The sequence below is a fragment of the Anastrepha ludens genome, chromosome 6, assembly GCF_028408465.1.
Source record: "Anastrepha ludens isolate Willacy chromosome 6, idAnaLude1.1, whole genome shotgun sequence".
Classification (NCBI taxonomy): domain Eukaryota; kingdom Metazoa; phylum Arthropoda; class Insecta; order Diptera; family Tephritidae; genus Anastrepha; species Anastrepha ludens.
The window spans coordinates 56,303,782-56,325,456 of record NC_071502.1 but is presented as its reverse complement, the minus strand read 5'-3'; the positions used below and the strand labels follow the sequence as shown (position 1 = coordinate 56,325,456).

At 34.1% G+C, this 21,675-nt stretch overlaps 1 protein-coding gene across 3 annotated transcripts in view; it reads right to left on the bottom strand.

Moving 5' to 3' along the window:
• The window catches only part of LOC128866025 (diacylglycerol kinase 1), a 286,822-nt gene that overhangs the window by 54,266 nt on the left and 210,881 nt on the right, over nucleotides 1-21,675 (bottom strand). For all 3 annotated transcript variants that reach the window (XM_054106489.1, XM_054106488.1, XM_054106490.1), the window contains 4 exons: nucleotides 21,450-21,581; nucleotides 15,495-15,706; nucleotides 2,087-2,218; nucleotides 200-365 (listed from right to left, as the gene is read on the bottom strand). In XM_054106489.1, the coding sequence (XP_053962464.1) occupies nucleotides 200-365; nucleotides 2,087-2,218; nucleotides 15,495-15,706; nucleotides 21,450-21,581 (642 nt within the window). The remainder of the gene's footprint in view (nucleotides 1-199; nucleotides 366-2,086; nucleotides 2,219-15,494; nucleotides 15,707-21,449; nucleotides 21,582-21,675) is intronic.

The following is a 21,675-nucleotide window of genomic DNA, read 5'->3' as shown; positions in this document are numbered from 1 at the left end:
AAATTTCTATACAAAACAAAAATTGAAAATTTAAAGAATCAACAAAATGTATTGCGTAAACTTCCGAGCAACTTCCAAGTTTAGTTTTCACGTTGCTATTTATTAGTATTTAATAAATAAATTTTTGTTTGATTTCCTTCTAGTAACTCATTTCCATTGCCTTTTACTCTTCAATTCTACTGCACAACTTCTGGCTTACCTTCTTTGGGTCCACCCTTCGAGAGGTCGTACACTTGCCTAGGATTAAGCATATACTGAAATTTCCGCAAAATGCGATCACCCTGTCGACCGCCGCTTTTCGGATTTACGAACACCAACAGTGGGCAGCTGCTTTCATTGGGCGGTGTGATTTGAAAGTGGGTAGCCTGATGGATTTGTGATTTCTTTTATTAGCAACATATTCAAGCACACAAGTTTGGTAAATTTTCAGAGCGCATAAATTACATAACACGTTGAGTAAACAGTAATTTGGGTGGGTTTATATTGATGGTAAGCCAATTGGAGTGATATTAGTTACAAGCGGAATGAAAATATAGACACGTTGGCATATGAGTGATTTAAATTTTTTATATTCGATAGTTAGTTGTGATAAAAAGGAAAGGAATGGAAAAGACAAGAAATGTATATGAGTTTATTTTAAATTGATGAATTTTCTATGGATATGGAGGATTAATCAATGTGTTCACACATTTTAAATATTCTTCGAATATACATGTGCACATAGATACATTTTCGTAAGCAAGTATAAAATTCATTGAAAACTAAATCTTTTTATATATGCTTAAATAAATTCATGCATGTTGTAAATAGTAGAGCGTAAAAATTTGTGAAATTAATATCAAATATTGGCTCTTATTTCTTAACAAAACAAAAAAAAAGAATGGAGCTCAAAGTTCCTTCAATAATTTCAAAAAGTTCCAAGGTACTGGACCTATTTATTCTAATGACTTTAATAAGCCTCTATAGATAGTTAAATATATCCCTTTAATTCTGAAGAAATCCATCATCTACAAAAATGTTTCATTACCATGAATAGACTTTCAAAATAGTTTTGTGGCAAATAATTCTGATTAGTTTTGTAGACTGAGATTTATTTCCTTCATCTCAATTGTATTTTCGCTAAAGAGATTACAAATTTTAAATTTAAAGGGAAATATAAAAAAGTGTTGCAATTGACGAAATTTATTACTCATCGATTTTTGGTGTCATAGAATACAAATCTGACATCGTTTTTTGAAAATTGAAAATAGCAGATCTAAACTGGCTTCGAAAATTTAAAGTTAGATGATATTAATTTGCATGCAACTTCTTAGAAAGGAGTAGTCTAGAAATCGTTTCATAGTATTGCCATCTATCTAAAAATAATAATTAAAAATATGAGATATTTAAATATGGGCTTTTATCGAAAACTGTTTGAGAAAGCATTTATTTACAAATTTTATTTTGCCAAGGGTTGCCACCTATCTAAAAATAAAAGTGAGACATTAGGACTTGTGCGCCAAACGTAAGCTGCTTAGAAATAATTTCGTTTAGAGAATTTTTTGTGTGAGGTTGCCACTTTATAGCAAAAATTAATTTTATTTATAAAAAATTCTATTTCTGGAGGTATTTTCGAATCGGCCAAGCTCACATAAATCTTAGTATATTTCCGCAAGTTTTTGATATTTTAAAATTCCGTTCGAAAAATCGCAATTTAATTTTTGGTGAAGCACCCTAAAGAATACATATGGAAATATATTTATTCTTAAGAAATAAAATAATTAATGTAATGAATAAATTAAGGATAATATAAATTGCATCAAAAGTGGGAGTTTATAACGCAAAAAATTGATTTTGCTCCACCTAATTTTACTTTATTTTTAAGGTTAACTAAATAAAATTTTTACTAATGCTTTCTTAACTTAATTTATTAAGAAATGCAATCTAATTTTCAGTAATAAATTAGTTAGAATTGAATTAAAATATCGAATATTCATCCCAAAATATTCATGAAATTAAAAATGCTTGATAACACACACACACACACTTATGTATGTAAAAAAGAACACAAAGAAATTCTAAGAAAATTAACGCATAATTAACTTACTTTGCTCGTTTGATTTACTGAACGCTGTCGATCAAGAACTGCCGGGCAGATGGCTGTTGGCGGCACAATTAAATCCGCATATTCACCCAGCGTACATTCTTTTTTCACCGAAGAAGCGCACCGATTATGAAGCTACGAAAAAATGTGGAAGAAGAAAAATAAGATGTAATTAAGAAAAGTAGAAAAAAAATGGAATAAAAATTGAAAATAAGCAGCTTTGAAGAAGAAAAAACACAGACCTTTAAACCTCCACGGGAAACCGGAGTAGGAGACGAGTAGTGGGTGAATGTTTCTAATGATGCTTTCAAATTAGCATAACTGTTCACACAGCTGTCGAAATGTGACACATTTCTTTATTGTCTTTTCTTTCACAAACTGACTAGTCACTAATTTGCTTTTGCTTTTATTCTGACGCGTTGGCGTTAACTACTGAACACGTGTCGTTGCTGGCAACGTACGCGTAAAATATTCGAATACACACATACTCCTAAAGGTACATCCATACTAATACTTATGTGTAAGTAAACAACTCCGTAAAGTTACTCAAAATGCGTGGCAAGTGGGGTAGGAAGAGTGGCAAGACCATTAGTATCAGGAAGAGGAAGAGGAAGAGTGTTGTGAACTTGTTAGTCAACTTAAGTCATTCACGTTTCCGGTCTTTGTGTACTGCCTTCTGATGCGTTTTATTTGTTCCGCACTACTACGGGTACGCACACACACACACATACTTCAACAAATTCAAACTCACACCGATTTCAGTAAATGGCGCTTGTGTTCGTTGCTTTGTTTTTTCGAACTCAAAAATGTACGGCTAATTAATTGGATTTGTATCTAATTAGTGCAAAATTTTCAACGGTCGTACTCGTACCAATCGAATTCAGTTAAGTAATGACTCACAATTTATATGCCATTAAATATTTGTGAATAAACTGATGCCAATATTCGAGGTGGAAACGCAGTAGTTTTGAGTGCAGAGCAAATAATTGGAGCTAAATTGTAAATTAGAATTGAATTATTTTATTATTTCCAGTATGCAACTAAGTTGGTTAAATTATTACTTCTACTTGTAAATTTTCTGAATAAGTATTTATATTTTTGCCTTAAAATAAATTGAAAAAGAAGAATTTACAAGTATTTTTGTAAAAATGGAAAAAATAAGTTTCGCACTGTTGTTTGCACGAAAAAGTCGTCACGTAAGAAAAATAAAAACCTAAAAAGCATAAATGAGACCATAGAGCTGGAAAGCAATGTCTTCTATAAAAATTAGATATTATCGTTTTTTTTATTTTTATTGTTATGTGGGGACTTACAACTGCGACCTGAAAGATATATTGATATATATATCCCCTGATGGATTTAAGGTATTTTTCTGAGTCCACCTTTCTCAATAAATTTTAGTATTTGTCCTATTTTATTAAGTTTTAGTTTCGCCTCCGGTAAATATTTGATTGTGATAAGCCCACGACAATCGTCTCATGTCCCATGATAATCTTCTTTGTCTTACCTCCACTTCCTGAATAAGAGAGAGAGACCACAAACTGGCCCAATAGTTCATATGTACCTTGGAAGGCATGAAATACTTCCTCCGTGAGAGATTCGTCCTCAGTTCAGTCTTGAATCGTTTGTCAAAACCGAACGTCAGTGGCATCGTGTCGCATGGCATTTATATCTCAGTAGTTAGTTCAGCAAGAATAACAAACTTCCTGCGATTTTGATGAACGCCTAAGCCAATAGCCGACAATAGCCGGCTCTGACAATAGCCGATAGATGAAAGTTTTAGACTGCAATGCTTCTCTCGAAATTGTCAACTTGCTGGGATTTGAGTGTAACCCGACAATTGCTGGAGATTAGAACAGTTTTTGTCGCGGATGATGCGGGGATACAAATAATTTTTTTTTGTCGAAACATGGCTGAAACTCAACAATGGCGTCGGATCTCCTGATCTCTGGTTAAGATCAATCAAGATCTTCTCCATGCTTAGTCCGCCAACACCAATGAGAGTTGAATTAAATCGAATTCTTTTGGCTTACAAGTGATGTGTAATTAATAAAAGGGGTCTTTTCTACTATCGATAGAGTATAAAAGCAATCGATTATAAAGCAACAAAATTAAAAATTTCTATAGTCACATCGACAGTTTGCTAGCTCTACTTCATCATCGACTAGAACTATTGACTACTGCAACTCATTTTTTCTGTGCGTTGGTACTAGCACAAGTGACACCGTATTGCAATGGTGTGGTCTCATTCTCATCGATTACTTAAAAAACGTCAAAATGGTTACCTGCGAAAATGACAAAATTTGTTGGATTGATTTGACGCCAATGTCAAGTAAAACACGATTTGATTTGATGTGGAAAAAGTTAGGTATACGCATTGACATAGTTGTCTGCACTAGATTTTATGGTAAATGGTTTCCCACCCACTATATTTTTCAGATGTAGCCTTATGAGACACTATATAGTTGGCGCTTACACCCTTTATTGGGAGTTTGGCCGAATTCCTCCTTCGATTTGTGGCGTACTTCTTGATGATGTTCCACAAATGGAGGGACCTACAGTTTTAAGCCGACTCCGAATGGCAGATGGTTTATGTTTATGAGGAGGTTTTTTTATGGCAGAGTTACACTCGGAGATATACCATTCCCCTCTCTTCGTTCCAGTTTCGCTTGAAGTCGTGTTGTTGCATTAAAACTTTTCTTGGCAGCCTGCTCTATATTCTACACTTGCAATGAAATTAACATAGTTGGGGTTATCCTGGATGTCTATGATTTTATTGATATTTTTGCCGATTCGCCTACCGGAGTTTGCCATATCTTCGATGCCCAGATTACAAGTAAATGATCAGTGAAAGTGCAGTTTGGTTGATGCATTTGGGTTCAAAAACAGGGGAAAAATGCCTGATCCGACCTTTCCCTTTGGTCGTAAGGGTATTGAAAAATCTACCTCTATTACGGAAGACTGATTTCATCAAGCACAAAACCGTCGAAGGACTTTTTTGAAACGCTATTATCACTTTTTAAATGTGCTTGTGTGTTGCCGGTTGTAATATATATATTTTTATAAGATTCGGATACTTGCTTCCATTTGCCGTTGCTAACGTGCAAAGGTCCGAAATTCTTTCTCTTAAACACTCCAAGGGACGCCTCACCGGATATTGTCATCGTCCAAGCTTCTAAGCCATACATTAGGACGAGCATGATGAGAGTCTTTTGAGTGTTAGTTTGCTACCACTCCTTACCTTTAACTGACTAAAGGTTTAGAAATCACCGATATTCAAACTACGTGTAAGCTCTCGATTTTGCCCTCGAACTGCTCTTGACTTTTCGAATTTTAATCAACTCAGCTGGCCTTTGAGTCGCAAAAAAAATCAGTAAAATCTGAGGCATTAAAAACATAAAACTTACTCTTTCGCATTACTGGCTTGGACGATTTGTAACTAGTTACAAACTGACTTCTATTAGTACTAATGGTGGACTAGTTACTGATATTGTATCAAAAATATATCGCATATTTACATATATAGTATTTTCCAAGAGACAATACTGTTAGTAGCATGTTCTTAGGTATATTATGTTAAAAACGTTTTTCCCTAGAAAATAAATCCGCCATTGAAGTCAATTACCTAGCAAACTCATAAACAGCGTTACAGCATGACTTACCCATTACTGCCGCAATGTACACGCGGTTCTATTATTTCTTTGCGTGACATATCCAAATACAAATACGCATCACCTACACATACATACACACAGGCATTCACATATTAATATGTAACGAAAACATTTATGCATTACTTCAGTTTGCAATTTCGCAAATCCAACAATACAAATTGCAGCAGCGCTAGAAGACAAGAGACATGATGTGCTGCGTTTGGGGAGCGAGTTGAGGAGCTGAAATGCAAATGAACTGCACCATGAAAGTTACATTATTATTGTTGCAACATTGCATGTCAAATTAAAAATGCGGATTGCTGTCAATAAAGCCGTGGGAATAGTAACGAAATAGGGTGGCTGTGAAGTGGTAGCTGCGATAAAAGTGCAGAATGTATAAACATATGCAAATTCACACTTGTTGTAAAAAAAAAACAAATTTCGTACAAATAAGTATGTATGAACAATATGTAAATGAAATAAACTGTAGACAGAAAAGCAGTGTCACAGAACGAATAGCGAATTTCAAACTGCGGAATGGCAAATGACTTTGATTGACGACGAGGGGTTGCGCAAGTGTATTGAAAACAGGGGATTTTCTTTTCTACAAGTGTTGCAATGTTGCAGTTCGATTGCTTAACCTAAGTGTGAGGTTGAACAAAAAAGAATACGCACTGCAGCGGGCGTGACAGGTGGCGAACGCAGCTTGAGTTGACAGCTGCGTATTGAGCACATGAAGAGATTGTAGAGACTTCACAGTGGTACTTTAAGTTGACTTATTTGTATTGAATTGCAGATATTATTGAGCGAGTGCTTTTTTGTTTTTTTTTTTCATTTGTGGCATTATTAAATTTAGGATAATGCAGTAGAGTTAAGAAGCTTCAAGGAAAATTAGTGCATCTGTGTCAGAACTTGAACCATATTTCTAAAACACTTGTGTTCCTAAGTGAAAAGATGTAAGCAAGTCACCTTATACCAAAAGTCTACTTCCTTAATGATTCCATTGTCTTTTAGGAAATGTTAAACATCTTTATTGGTGAAGTAAATTCGTTCTTCATTTGGTCCTTGCCAAGCAGAGGTCGTCATTCTTTATGTCCGTTCTGTCGCCAAGTACCGCAATGGATACTATAAATGCTTAATTTGACTTGGCTCTCATCCTAACTTGCACACCTTACAATAGTATGGACCTGAATAGAAGAAAATCAACTCAAATCGGCTGTTTGTTTGCTGACAAGAGTCCCTCTTCACTTGCCTTCATTCACAATATGACTGTAACTATGTGTGTAATTATTACTTTTTATCTTTGGTTAACTGCGCGAAGGCCTTTGACGATAAAGATGTCTGCTTCTTTGTTTCGAAATAAACTTCCACTCGTTTTGGATGCATTGACGCTTTGTCGAACACTGACACAATTTGACAAATTTGCTTCTTCCTATATCTGCTGAACAATTTTTCTGTATTTTGAGCAATAATTTTTGTATTTGCAGCTGAGCCGGAATTGTTATAATATCTTGTTATAATAATTTCCCCACGGTTAACAAACGATGCATGATGAAATGACAAACCTCACAGAATATTTTGACAGCTGGGTGTTATTGGTAACTTTGACTCCTGCTGAAACAAATCAAAACTAAACGGGAAACTATCATCATTGTCTCATGATCTCATTGTCATCATGGTGTCCATATATACTTTGATGGCATTTATTTTTTGAATAATATATAATATCCGGAGTATGCCCATTGTCCATTCGATCAGTCCAATATTTGACTATTAATTTCAATAAATCTGAATAATTTATCTAAATGAGCGTAATGAGCAAAATTGCGTCGTAGACGATGGTAGTTTTTGTATAGGTGCATAAGTCAAGATTCTTATGTAAAATTTTTACGTAGTAGAAGGACATAGGCCAACAAGTTGACAAGAACAACAAATAGACAATTTGGCATTTTCTTCGTTCCACGAACTTCGCGAACAAATGTATTTCTTTCAAAGTAAATTTCCACACTTTGAAAACGTTATTTTGGCTTGAAAAATTCATTCCAAACTTTACTGAACAGAAATGTCAACACAGTTTGCCCGTTATCGATAGTTCTCATGCAGCTAAAAACACCATTTTTACCAGAAGCGCTGGTTTTCATGTTCAATATCATATCTTAATTTATCTTATGTTATCTCACTCTGTCTTACCTTACTTTAATTTACCTCGTCTTTTTTTTTTGTTCTATTTTAATTTATCTTACATACCCTGCGAACTCCATTCGTCTTGTGTATGTACAGGGTGCCCGGTGGCAAAATTAGGTGTTAGATGAAGGTCAATAATTTGTGTGTAACTGCTAGTCGGAAATTCTGTTCACCTTACAATATTCGACAATTACGTGTTGCCCCATGTGAAGATTTGATTCGCTCATACGAAGGCTTCGGACAACAAGTTCGATGGCAAACAGACCACGATCGGGCCCCAGCTGTACCTCCGAGTGTGTTTCTGCCATGAAAAAGCTTCTCATAAAAACCATTTACCGTTCGGAGTCGGCATAAAACTGTAGGACCCTCCATTTGTGGAACAACATCAAGAAGTACCTACACCACAAATAGGAGGATGAACTTGGCTGAACACCTAACAGAAGTGTACGCGCCAAATATTTATTTATTTAAATACGTAAAATTGTCGTTATTGGTTACCTAAAGGACAGAACTTACTACTAATGTGTCGATGATGTGCCCCAAGATGACGGTTTGCTGTGCATTACCAAGCAGTGAAGTAATTTGACCGCAATTTATGTAGAAAGTTCTTGTATCGGCCAGAGAAACCATGACGACACTGTGTGATTTCTTTTCTGAAAAACTTGTGAGTCGTTTTGGTGATATATCAACCAAGGTCGCCCGATCTTAACCCTACCGGCTTTTTCCTATGGAGGAAGTAAAATCTTTGAAACAGACCCAGCGACCATCTCAGCACTAAATGAAAATATTGTGCGTGAATTTAATGGTATCTCGACAGAAACTCTCTAGAGAGTGGCATGGAGTACGGAGGCTAGTAAACAGATACACAGTACATCACTCTTTATACGAAGGAATCGATATGGTTTTTACATCAAAATTATAAAATTTATTATAGTTTAAGACTTTCAACAACATATTTCGGAAAAATAGTGAGACATATGTGCCCTGGGGGTCAATTATCGTTTTGTGTAAAAGTGAAATTAAAAGCTTTTTACCATTTTCATTACACTTTCGATTCACGTTCCGTGAAAAAATGATAAGAAATTTTCTTTTCATTATATGAAAATTTTCTTCTCACTGACGATTTGTGTGTATGTGTATGAAAATTTTGTTTTCTGACAATTTGTCTGTAGGTGTATATGAAAATTTTCTTTTCACTGACAATTTTTGTGTGAAAAAATGGAAGGTGTGTGAAAGAAGGGGGTCCATGGCGAGCGTATAAGTGGTAGTTTCTAAAAATACCAGAGGAGTTTCTGAAAATTTTGTTAAAAAAATTGAAAAATTTGATGAAAATTCGACCTGTTGTTTAATTTCCCAAAGTTTTGAACTAGGATTTACATGGTTATTGCTGTAGAATGAACTCTACTTTTACAAAAGTCAATAACAGGTCAATATGAAGTCAAATCCTTGATCTTTTTGTGTTTGCGTTGCGATTAGATTTTTAAGTTGTTAAATAAACTGTAATTTTTTTAAATTTTTGAATTCACATTTTATTCCAGTTTTTTTCTCATTACGTAAACTGCATTAAAATTATTTTATTTGTGTTTATTTGAAAAACTATCATAGTTTCAAAGCCTACTTTTATTCCAACTGTTTTTCGGGTTTCGCTGCAGGTGGGGTTGCGCATGTTGTTGGTAGTTTATTAAGGGGGTGTCAAGTAATATAAACAATTAACGAAAAAACAATTGTATATGAAAAATATAGAAAATATTGTAAAAGTGAACACTCGGTAACTTTATCTGGGAGCCACTGTAGGCATATATGTGTTATATATTAATACTTAAAAAATATTTCTTTCCAAAGAAAAAGAGCTTATTTGAGGTATTTTTGTTTCAAGTTTTCATATTTTGGTACAATTGAATTACCTTTAAGCTATAGTTTTAAACAAATGTAGCTTTTGATGTATGGAAAAAAATAAATGAATAAAAATTATCTGCAAAAGTTGCGTTTTTGCTTTGTTCAAAATATCACGACTTGAAATACTATTTGTACGAGATCTAACATGTACTTCAGGCTCCTCAAAGTCTTCTAAATAAGCTTCATCGTTTGTGGACTTTGTCCATTGCGATGTGAGCGTTTCAGCACTATCAGCAAATTCCTACAAGTATTCAATTATTTTATTAATTATTATTATTTTAATTTATTTTATCAATTTAAATTACTTTACTTTACTCATTACGAACTCTTTGCTCCAAATCCAGCAAAGTAATTATTTGCGATATATATTCTTAAAGTTTACTTCAGCATCAAAACGAATGTCATTTGAAATTTGAATATCATACCTGCAAAAGTTTCATATCTACAGTGGAAATGGAACAGTGTCAAGTGTCTGTGAAAACGAAAATGTCAACTTTTTTCACTTCACGTTTACACAGAACGAGTACTGACCCCCTTGAACTATTTGAAAACGCTTAAAAAAAAATAAAACTAATTTTGAAAGATATTTTTTCCAAAAATTCTCTTCAGATGTTAGAAGAGTTCAAGCTTTAAAAATTTGCATGAAGAAATAAAAATCTAAAGGATATATGTGATCACTTGTCACGTGAATGAATGAGAAAATGTTTTTCCCCTTATACCATAGAAGTCTATATCGATTAAGATTTAGCTGAGTTTTTCAAGTTTTCCTTAAACTTAATTTCAAAATAAAAGTAATCAAAAAGTGCATCGAAAATCTATCTTTTAAATTTTCTATTACTTGTGGTTATTTTTTAGAAAGAATTTTTCGAAAAAAAGTTTTTGTTTATAAAAAAGCTCTATTAATATTTTAATTTAAGATAATTGACTTTTACACCCTCTATTGGGTACTTGATCGAGTTCCGCCTTCTATTTGTGGTGCCCGTCTTGATGTTGTTCCACAAATGGAGGGATTCACAGTTTTAAGCCGACTCCGAACGACAGATATTTTTTATAAGGAACTTTTTCATGGCAGAAATACACTCGGAGGGTTGCATTGCTTGTCGAGTGGTGACGGACATCAGAAAATGATTTGGTGTTGAATGGACGGAGATCCGAACCTGTGCTCTTCCAAATGGGAATCACACACCAACCCATTCGGCTACGATGGTCACCGTATTTAACATATTTATTACATATTTTATTCACTTCTTTGTAAAATAACTGTCCTAAGAATTATTGTAACTAGTTAAATATTCATAGGATATTTGAATTTGATGAGTTTCTAAATACCTTTGCTTTATATTTGCATTGCAATACATGCATACATACATATGCATGTATTTGCCTATACACTTGCACTTGATTTGCTTTGATTTTGGCACAAACACTAATGGAATACTCAATGATGGTAATTAACTTTTGATTGGGGTTAAATTTACTGAGATTTATGTGGACATATATCATGTTTTGGGCATATCAGATTTACAAAGAGGATGGTCACCTATTTCAATTTAATCCATAATACCAGCAAACCCACCATCTTTAAGGTGCACCTAATTCATTTTGAGACGGATTTTCTGAAAAGCCAACTGATGCATTTTGGCACACACTTCTAGAGTGCAATAATAAGGCGGCACCACATGATTGCAAGTGTTGTTGTAATTTCCGGGCAGGCAACATACGTCAAACTGCAGCCTTGCATGGACTTCTATATATATGAATACATAGGTATAAGCGAGTACGTACATACAAATATATGGAGTTCTTAACTATTGCACTTCTTAGTCTGATTTAAGGCTGTGCACAAACCATCAGCTTGAGCCGCTTATAGACGAGTGACACATACGACTAATGCCCCCTTTTCTATGGTATCCTTTTACTATTATACTTGAATAAACAGTACTGGGAAAAAGGTTAGACGGCTTCTTAGTGCATTCTTCAAATAGTAAATTTTTGTGTGTAAAAACCATTTAATTTTTTTTTTAATTTTTATTATTATTATTATAGTTACACTTTACAACAGAATCTATTTTCTGACAAATGACAAGGTTCATAATATAAAATGGATTCTGGTAGAGAGGAGAAAAAATAGAAAAATATATGTGTATACCTTTATTGGCGATTTGAGAGCTTACGTCTGAATTGTTTTTTTGTTGCGAAAGCGGAAAAATGTATGCGATAGGCAGTGCTACGATGTGTTCAGCAGTGCTATGCAAGAAACAACGTGTAACTTTTTTGTGAAACATTTAAACCCGCTAACTCTTCAATAGGTGGATATTTTTTCTCTCCTTTGCGAGAAGAGATAAAAAATACTCACAACAGAGGACTATAACGGGTTAAAGCGTTCCGCAAACATATTTTTCATAAAATTATACTAAAAGTCTCTAAATGCATCAAAACTCGAAATTCAACTCGAAGGCTACTTGTTGTATGGAGGAAAAAACGCTTCCACAAATAAATTAATAAAAACTTCAAAATGTTGAACTTAACTTGATTATACCGAATTCGTATGTGCTATAAAGGGCACAAAAGGCCATGAGGTCGAAGTGCAAACCTCATAAGGAATCGGATGCGCTATAAAACTGACTATCCGAAATTTATCAAAAATTCTGATTAAAACTTTTGATGAATATATGTTGAATATTTTTGAAAAATTATTGTACAAAATGTGAAAAAATTTTATTTATGTGGTTGCTGCAATAGACTGAACTATATTTCATAAAAAATTAAACAAAGAAACAAATAAATTGTCAACAAGTCCCTGTGCAATAGATTGAAAGTTTATGCACTTATAAAGTGTGGTTAAGTTTTAAGGGCCGATGTTGATTTTGAATAAAATACCACTTTTTTAGGAAATTATTATCATTTCTCTTTATTATGGTAATATTGGCTCAATTACGTATGGAACAAAATACCGGCACACCTCCATCCGATGTTCCAAATTTTCGATGACGATGAGGCATAATTGAGGTTCTTTGCCATTAATGTGCCGAATTATCTCATCCTTTAGCTCTTAAATTGTTGCTGGCCTATCACCTTTTCTTTCAAATAACCCCAAAGAAAGAAGTTCAACGGTGTCAAATCACATGATCTTGGCGGCCAATTGACTTCGCCGCGACGTGAGATTATTCGGCCATCAAATTTTTCGCGCAAAAGAGCCATTGTTTCGTTAGCTGTGTGACAAGTGGCACCGTCCTGTTGAAACCACATATATCGTCCACCTCCACATCTTCCAATTCGGACCCTAAAAAGTTCGTTATCATCTCACGATAGCGAACACTATTCAAAGTAACTGCCTGACCGGCCTCATTTTGGCGCAATGATGCCGCCGGCCCATAAACCGCACCAAACAGTCACTCTTTGTGGGTGCATTGGGTTTTCGGCAATTACTCTTGGATTATCATTCGCCCAAAATGCGGCAATTCTGCTTATTGATGAATCCACTGAGGTGAAAATGTGCGCCTCATCACTGAAGATGATTTTCTTCACGAAGTGTGCGATATGCATTTTGATTTGAACGCCCGTTTTCATAATAAGTCTGAATAACTTTAACGCGTCGCTCGATCGTGTATCTTTCTATGGTTCAAATTGAGTTAGTCTGAAATTAAAAAATGTCAAATGAAATGCAACAAAAAGTTTTACGTTTAGGAGTGGTTTACATTCAACATCGGCCCTTAAAATTTAACCACCCTTTATATATGTATTTAGGTATAATGAGAGTTGAGGGGAAGTGTGTGTCGTTTTGAGTTTCTCAATTTGCCCACAAAAAAATAAAAATAAAAAACTCAAAAATTGATTTCTAGTTCTGATTTCAGCAGTTTAAAAAGCAGTTCTTCAAAAGTTACGAATAAAATATAAATTTGCATTCTTAGAAAAAATGCCTTAAGAGGTCTAACTAATATAAAATTTTTAAAATCTTGCTCAAATTTGTTGAATCAAATTAAAAATCAAAAAAATTAGATTAATATTTTAAAACTTTAAATAAATTTGTAAATTTTTCGTAAGCATTTTGAAGAGTTTCATACTGCTTCTAATGGAGTATCGACCATTTTTTGTAATAAATTAACAAAAAAAGTAAACACTGCAAAAAAAAAGTACCATAGCTTTACGACTTCTAGTGACACTCACTGTATAAACAAATTTTATTTTCAATGTCATAAGGAGTAAATTTTAGGACAATAAATTGGTTATGACTTTGAAAGGTTTTGTTTTGAGATCAATAAATTCCGATTTATCATAGACAAACTTTGTATTTTAGTGAGCTTTTATTGAGATGCATATTTAAACTATTAATATTCTCCGTACAGCTCCCCATCAAGCTCAAGGCTAGGCAACCGGACCACTGTAGTATTTTCCGCAATTAAAGAAGCAGTGGATTGGTTGCTTACCTCTGCAATTACTGTAAGGGAGGTAAATAACCACTCCGTCAGCCAGGCGGCAATTAGGACTTTGGGCTCGTTGTTTTTACGTTCGAAATTAGTCGCGAATGCTTCGATATTAGGCTCATTTGAGTTCCCGATTACAGTGGCATAGCGGAAAACTGCTGGGCTGATGAGCTGGCCAACAGAGGGCCCTCGAGATGGTTTCACCACAAAATGCGAGGATTGGGGTTTCCTTGAGAACATGTGGCCTGGTCCTGGAAAGATAGGCCTCGCATCAACTCAACGAGCGCTGTATTAGTGCGCAGGTATGCAACATCGTGAGGCGCTCGATAGAACTTCTGAACGTCGGTGGGTGTTTTGGAAGCAATTGAGCGCTGCATGGTGGTGGAAAAATTTTTCTGCATTATCATCTATCCCGCTCTGGCTTAGGTTACCGGGGACGCTCGATAGAACTTCTGAACGTCTGTTGGGTGTCTTAACCGGGCATTGTTCATTAGGTGGGATTGCCTCAAGTCCTTTCTTCAGGAGCTGTGTGACTCGTCAGCTGCCCTGCTCTCGGCTAAGATTCAGATATTTGGACTCTCACTTTTTTGTTACATCGGATACACCGTTGCGGATACAGCAGGTCTAAACATTCCGCAACTGGTGAATTTCATCAGCAGATTGAAGTGATTAATATAATTAGTTACCGTTTAGTCACCATCCTCTTCTTCCCCCCTATTCGGGGTTGGTTTGTTTTTCGCTCTCTTTTTTCTCTCTGTGTGGCATCAGAATAGTCGAATTTGATTCCTTGTCCAAGTGAATTCTTATTTGTACAGCCATTTATCCTAATCTAACCTAAGTTGTGTTATCAAGAGTACATATAAATAAAATTCAACCTCTTTAATATTTCCTCAGTACATAGATATTTATTGCTAATTGAGTTAGATTTCTAATATTTTCTTATCATCCACAACTCATTGGACGGATTCTGCAATTCTTTTGCCTCGATTAAGTGAACAAAAATTTGGGTATGAAAAAATTTGCTAAAAAGCTGCCTCAGATTAACCCAATACTGTACCACTACTACTCATAGATGAAGAAAATTTATAAATTACTAGCCCATTTATACATCACTCACTCGTCAGCGCCTAGTCACTCCTTGTTTCGTCTCTTTCTTCATTCCTCCCATACTCCGTTGATGCCATTTAACTGTTGCTAACGCATGCATCCACATCTACATACATCTACATCAACATATTAAATTTATAGACTTACCATCATGTGGCACCAACGACACGTCAGCCCCGTAATGCCGTGATATGCCTTAATGCGTTTGCGACATTTGGAGCAGCGACCATAGCAATTACCCTCGACCCAGTGATGTAGCAGATCGCCGCCACCTTTAGCCTTCTTCGATTTGACATATGTGGTGATGCAAGAGGCGGGCGCATGTTGCACGCAACGTTCATGTACAGTGTATTTGCATACTATTGTTTGTTGTTTATGTATTACATGGTTTAGTTTTGTTGTATTCATAAACAGCAGTTGTCAGGATTGTCATCATTATCATCATCATCACCATCACCATCATCATCACCATAAACAGTGTGTGAACATAAGGACCCACGTAGTGCATTATTGTTGCATTGGGTTTGATGTTTCGTAGTCGTTCGTGTTAGTTGTTAATTTGGTTAGATGCATCGGCAAATAGGCATTTTCAGTCACAGTGCGCCACGTTTCATGCCGCCGTTGATAGGTTTTGAAAAGAGAAGAGAAAAATGTGTCGAAAAACGTTTGTTAATTGAAATTTGATGTCCAACGCAAAAAGGCTTTGATCACACATGACTATTTGCATATTTTCACACACTTAGGCTTGAATAAATAGGTGTGTGTGAGTGCGATGCATATTTGCTAAATGGATGTTTATTGAAATACCGTGAATGGCTAATTTATGCCAATTAATTCCCCTTTGTGAGAAACTTTTTGGCTGTCAATAGATAAATTTCGCTTGAAAATTGTTTTCCAATAAAGACAAAAATTCAAATATTTTAGATTTCTTCTTCATTTTGTAGACATTTTAACATACAGAAGAAAATGTGTGGGAAAGCGTTTTAGGGAGTCTATTACATTTTCGCCATATCTTTTAGTAAAAAAGTTCTCAAAAATGGACTCACGACTTTGGATAAATAAGTACGATCATTTTTACAAAAAAAAATTATCTCTTCGCATGGAGATCATTCTCACATCAGCGCACACGATTTGATTTGCATAAGCTAGCTGGGCAAAATTATTTAAGGGGCAGCTCCTCCAGACAACGAGTTTTTTAATAATTTTTTGCGAAAAGTGAGAGTATTTGTTATTTTAACATATTAAATAAATAAAGTTTCTCTGGTGCCAGTTAAAATTCAAAAGAATCAAAAACTAGCTTTTCGAGAGACCGTTTACGTGGGAAGATAGGAGATGGCGATAGGAACATAAAATCGTAAGGAAGCGGAAGGGTGAAAATATTCGTTTTGTAGGTAGAGGCGATTTTCAAATTTAAGGCATTTTTCCTAACACTCTATAATTTTATTGGTGTAGATTCTATGCAGACTATATTTATCTCGAATGATAGCTCATAGTCTAGGATTTCCAATAAATGCTTCGTCAACTTCCAACTTTCTTTCAGCCGGTAGTTATAGGACGTGAAATTAAAAAAAAAAATTAGAAAAAATTTCTTACATTTTTTTAATTTTTACAATTTTTCGCCATGATGCCCGATAACCGTTATATTTTCTTGCAAGTTTTGGTAACTTTTCATTTTACATGCGAGTTCAAAAATAAATAAATGATTTTCTAAAAATAAAATGAAAAAAACTGTACATTAACGGAACACTTGAAATAGTTTCCTAATAACAAAAATAGGCATATGCTTTTGGCTCAGTATTAGCAAATTACATTTCTTAGTTTAGTACAAAAATATAGATATTTATTTAGAAATATAGTTATTTATAATAGTTATTATTTATGATACTCAAAGCGAAAACAAATATTGAAGTATGAGCTAACCCACGAGGCATGCCGCAAGAGACTTCAGACAAAGAATGGTTGGACGTGACAAAAGAAGAACTGAAAAACGCAACCCTGTAAAATTTAAGCTTAAACAAACGAATCAAATTTTATTTGATTCGAAAATAAAATTAACGGTTATCGACACCCTCAAATGTATGCACACGAGAGTTTCGTGACGTTCAACAAAAAGCACAAATATATGCACACGGCGGGTAGTGTGTTAAAATAAATTATATATTAATATGCATGCTTAAAAGAATATACACAATTTTTTTGAAAAAAAAAAAAAATGGCGGCACTACAGCTGCTCAAACGTGGATCCTTTAATTTGCGCCGTAGAATGCACAGCCTCTTGTAATCAACTGAAATCAACCAGAGAGAAATGTTTCGTTAAAATAATTTATTCCGCTTTGCACCTATCTACCTACCTTAACAAAAAAAATTTAAATTTGAAGTGAAAAAGAAAAGGTTACACTGCTTTTTTATAAACAAATTGATCAAAATAATATTTTTAGTGATAATTATTAGAAAATTTTAGGCAAATGTAAATGCTAATATGCTGAAGAATATCCCTGTAAAATTTTAAGTTGATATCTTAATTACTTTTTGAGTTATATTCGACAGCGCCGAAAAAAACGTATTTAGAGAAAAACGCGATTAAAACTTTCGTTCTTATTCATCTTTCATTCGACGCTCATCACTTCACTGACTCCATAGGCGCTTTTTAGACTTTCGACTAAGTTTAAAATATTGAGAAGATATTCTTTAGATTGTAAATGAAATGAAAAAATGGAAAATTTGAAAGTGCTCCCGCCTTAATTATATGCATTTACTGACTAATATGACTGCATTCAACTACGTTGTGTAAATATATATTATATTGCCTGGGAAACTCGTTCTAGATCCTTAATAAATATATAATAAAATAAGGATGTAATTTTAAATTAGCTTCGTTTAGCTTGTACGCACACTTTTTTTTTAATTTTAGCGCAAGGGCTCGGGGTTTTTCTATTTTGAGGGTATGTCAATCAAATAAAATCATCAATAAAATTTTAACCAATCCACCAGTTAAGCCAGTAAAAATGATTGCGTGATAAAACTTTGAATTTATGATTTTCCACTAAGTATTTCCTACTTCACATCATTAAAAAAAATTATGGAAACTATTCTGTAAAATATTTTTAAAATTAGTAGGGTTTTCTAGCTATCCAAAAAGATATAATCATTTAATTATAGGAATAACCCCTAGGTGTATTACGGGCTCAACTTGGTGAAGGTGAAAATTCATAAAAAGAAAAAAATTATACAAACTAAAAAATTATAACTAAAACCAAAAACTTAATAATTTAAACTTTTTCATTCATCATCATTTATTATAGATATGACCACTCCTATTTTGGATAGAAACTCTTATTATTTTTTTAAATTTTTTTCGATTGTTTAAATTATGCCAAGTACTAAGCAGGTGGTGTTAGGAATCGGAATTTCGTCATGATGCACCAGCTGCTGAGTCTATTCAACTATTCTATTCTTAGAATAGTAATTAGTAAATAGTTTTTGTTTGCATAGTTAAAAAGACATACTAGTTTCGTCCATGTTGACAAACAGAATTATGGAAATTCGAATTTGGGGAATCCACAAGTCAGCTTGACGAAACCGATGCATCCACAATGAGGGACTCTTTGATTCAAATGTTGGTTAGGCGACACCATGGGACCACTTTGGTTTTTAATAGTTAGACAGAAATTGGTATTAAAGTGCCATGCTAATGGTTATTTTGCTTCGCCAAATTGCAAAAAAATATATAATAAAAAAATTCGGAATTTCAGTTTTAAAGAGAAATTTCTGATTTAGTAAAATCCTCCGTTTTTTTCTAACAAAAGTAAATATTCTGTCTTTGAGTAAAGTTGCTTTTATATTTTCAACGAAAACAGGTGATTATTTTTATGCATTTTACGGGCGTATACGAGGACTGCTTTTTCAGAGAGTCGCCTTGGCAACACTACGTGTGATGCGCTGTAATTTGATATTTTTATAAAACAGTTTGGTATTTTTCAATATCAACCTACAAATAAGGTTTTCGTTTATGAGATTCATTTGTTGTTTTTTTTAGTGAGTTGAAAAATTCATCTCGCCCGAAATATGGAATTAAGTCGTGACAATTTTCGTGCGATGATTTATTACGATTTTCAACGTGAACTATCGAGACAGGAGTACATTGATCAACTTACTTCGATTTTTGAGTAAGCACCCCAAAGCTTCTATAACTAACTATACCACTGGAGAAACTTAAAACTGTCATTTCTGAGTGATACGCAACAATTTGTTTGCCAGAAGTTTTCGGAGAATTAAGGAGATCCAACCGCCATAGACGAATCCTCCCTCACCAAGACAATGCGACCTCTGACGTACTGACTTACACAAGAGAGCTTTTGAGTACTCAAAAGATCGGATGAATGCGTAATCCATTTAACAGCCCTGATTTGACGCCTAAGGATTTCCTTTTGTTGCCGAAAATCAAAAATAAAATTCGAAGTCAATGTTTTCCAACGTCTGAAAAAGCTGTTACGAGTCTTTGCACAGCTTGTTTTGGAGGTATGCACCTGTAAGTTAATACAAATGCGCTTCGAAAATTTGTTCAAGCGAAAGCAGAAATATATTGATTTTCAAGGAAAATATTTTGAAAAGAATAAAGCCAACTTCATTATTATTTTACTATTGAATGTTTTCAATTTTGGGTATAAAATTTGAAGGGAAAGCCTCTATATACTCGTATGTACATATATGTTAGAGTTGTATAAAAATGATAGTTCATGAATGAAATGTTTGAATATTTTGGAATGTTTTTATTTATTCGTGAATAAATATAATTAAAATTTTTTATAATAAATCTAAGGGCAGTACCTCAGGCGTGTGACCGATTTCAAGCGTTTTTTAACTAACCTAAATTAAACATTTACAAGAAATTCCATTATCTTAAGAGCACTATTTGTATTTGTTGCCACAAAGCTAACTTTACGTGCGATGTCAATTAGCCGGCAAGAAGCTGCGATTAGACGACATTAAACATTTTTTTGTGAGACGCCATTAAGAATAAAGCTATGCCAAGAGAGGATGAGAGATTTGAAATATGAAACCTAGTTGTGAGAAAACTGCGAATTTCCTAAAAATATGGTGAGAAATTCAGTTGACAGATCAGGTTGTTCAAAGCGTATTAATAAAATGTGAGAGACTCCTTCTTTTGCGTCTGACATAAAAGAAAATATGTGACATTTTTTTCTCAAACTTGTAAAAAATACATTTGTTGAAAAATAAAAAAGTAAAAGCCAATGAAAGTCACTTGCATCTTGCATCCATAAATATTTTTTTATTTTTAGAATATAAAAACGCGAATTGGTTAATTTAGAAGAAAAACATAAACACATTTCTGGAGTAAATAAAAGTTTATCTTGGTTTTTCTTGAGGGTATACGCCGGAATCTGGCACACTATGGTCTACTGTAAAGCTAGTCATTTGAATGATGTAGGAACTGTGTTTCATATTTAATGGAGAAAGTTTATTCTTTGTAAAAAAAAAAAATATTTAATTAATTTTAAGCCGAATTAAAGGTAACTTCTAATGACAGATACATGGTAGAAAATGCCAGCTGTGTTTTTAAAAGTGTGCACCTGCATGCTTATTGAAAAAAGTCTCTAACCTGCAAAAGATTTCTAATTATTATTTTTGTTTTACTCATAAAAATTACTGCGAATATTATGACTTTATGCACTAAGAAACTTGGTTCATTTCTATGCATCCAATACAAAACTCATTAGCTTGAATTTCAGTTTAGTTGCTTTGTTTGGTTTCGCAAGTCTCCCAATTCCTTGAAGCAATTTACGTGCCGTATGATTTCCGGCAAATGTAGTGCACTCGGCTGTGCAAACAAATGCGAATTTATATGTATGTCTGTTTGTAAATTGTAAATTTAAGTAAACATACTCGTTTCCTTTGCCTCCCATATGCCATCCCCCATTAACCATTCCCAATTTAACTTTTCACTTACTGAGTTATTTGAATTTCCGGTGTTTAAAATGAACTTCATCTCGAACCGGAAATGCACTAAAGCACATGCAAATACAATATACAACGAAATTACATACAGTTCGCACACACACATGCACTTGAGGTTATACTTACACACACAACAGAGACCCTTCTTGCCAAGGCCGACCAACATATTCAAGCAGAGATTACAATACGCCGGTTTGCTGAAATGTTTCAAGCGCCACACATGGATGCCATCCTCCTTCAATGCCGTATTGTCAACGCCTGCAATGGAAAACAGATATGTGTAAAAAAAGAGCGAGAGCATTTCAATAAAATAAAAATAAAAGTGAAAATAAAACCAATTATCCCCACACGC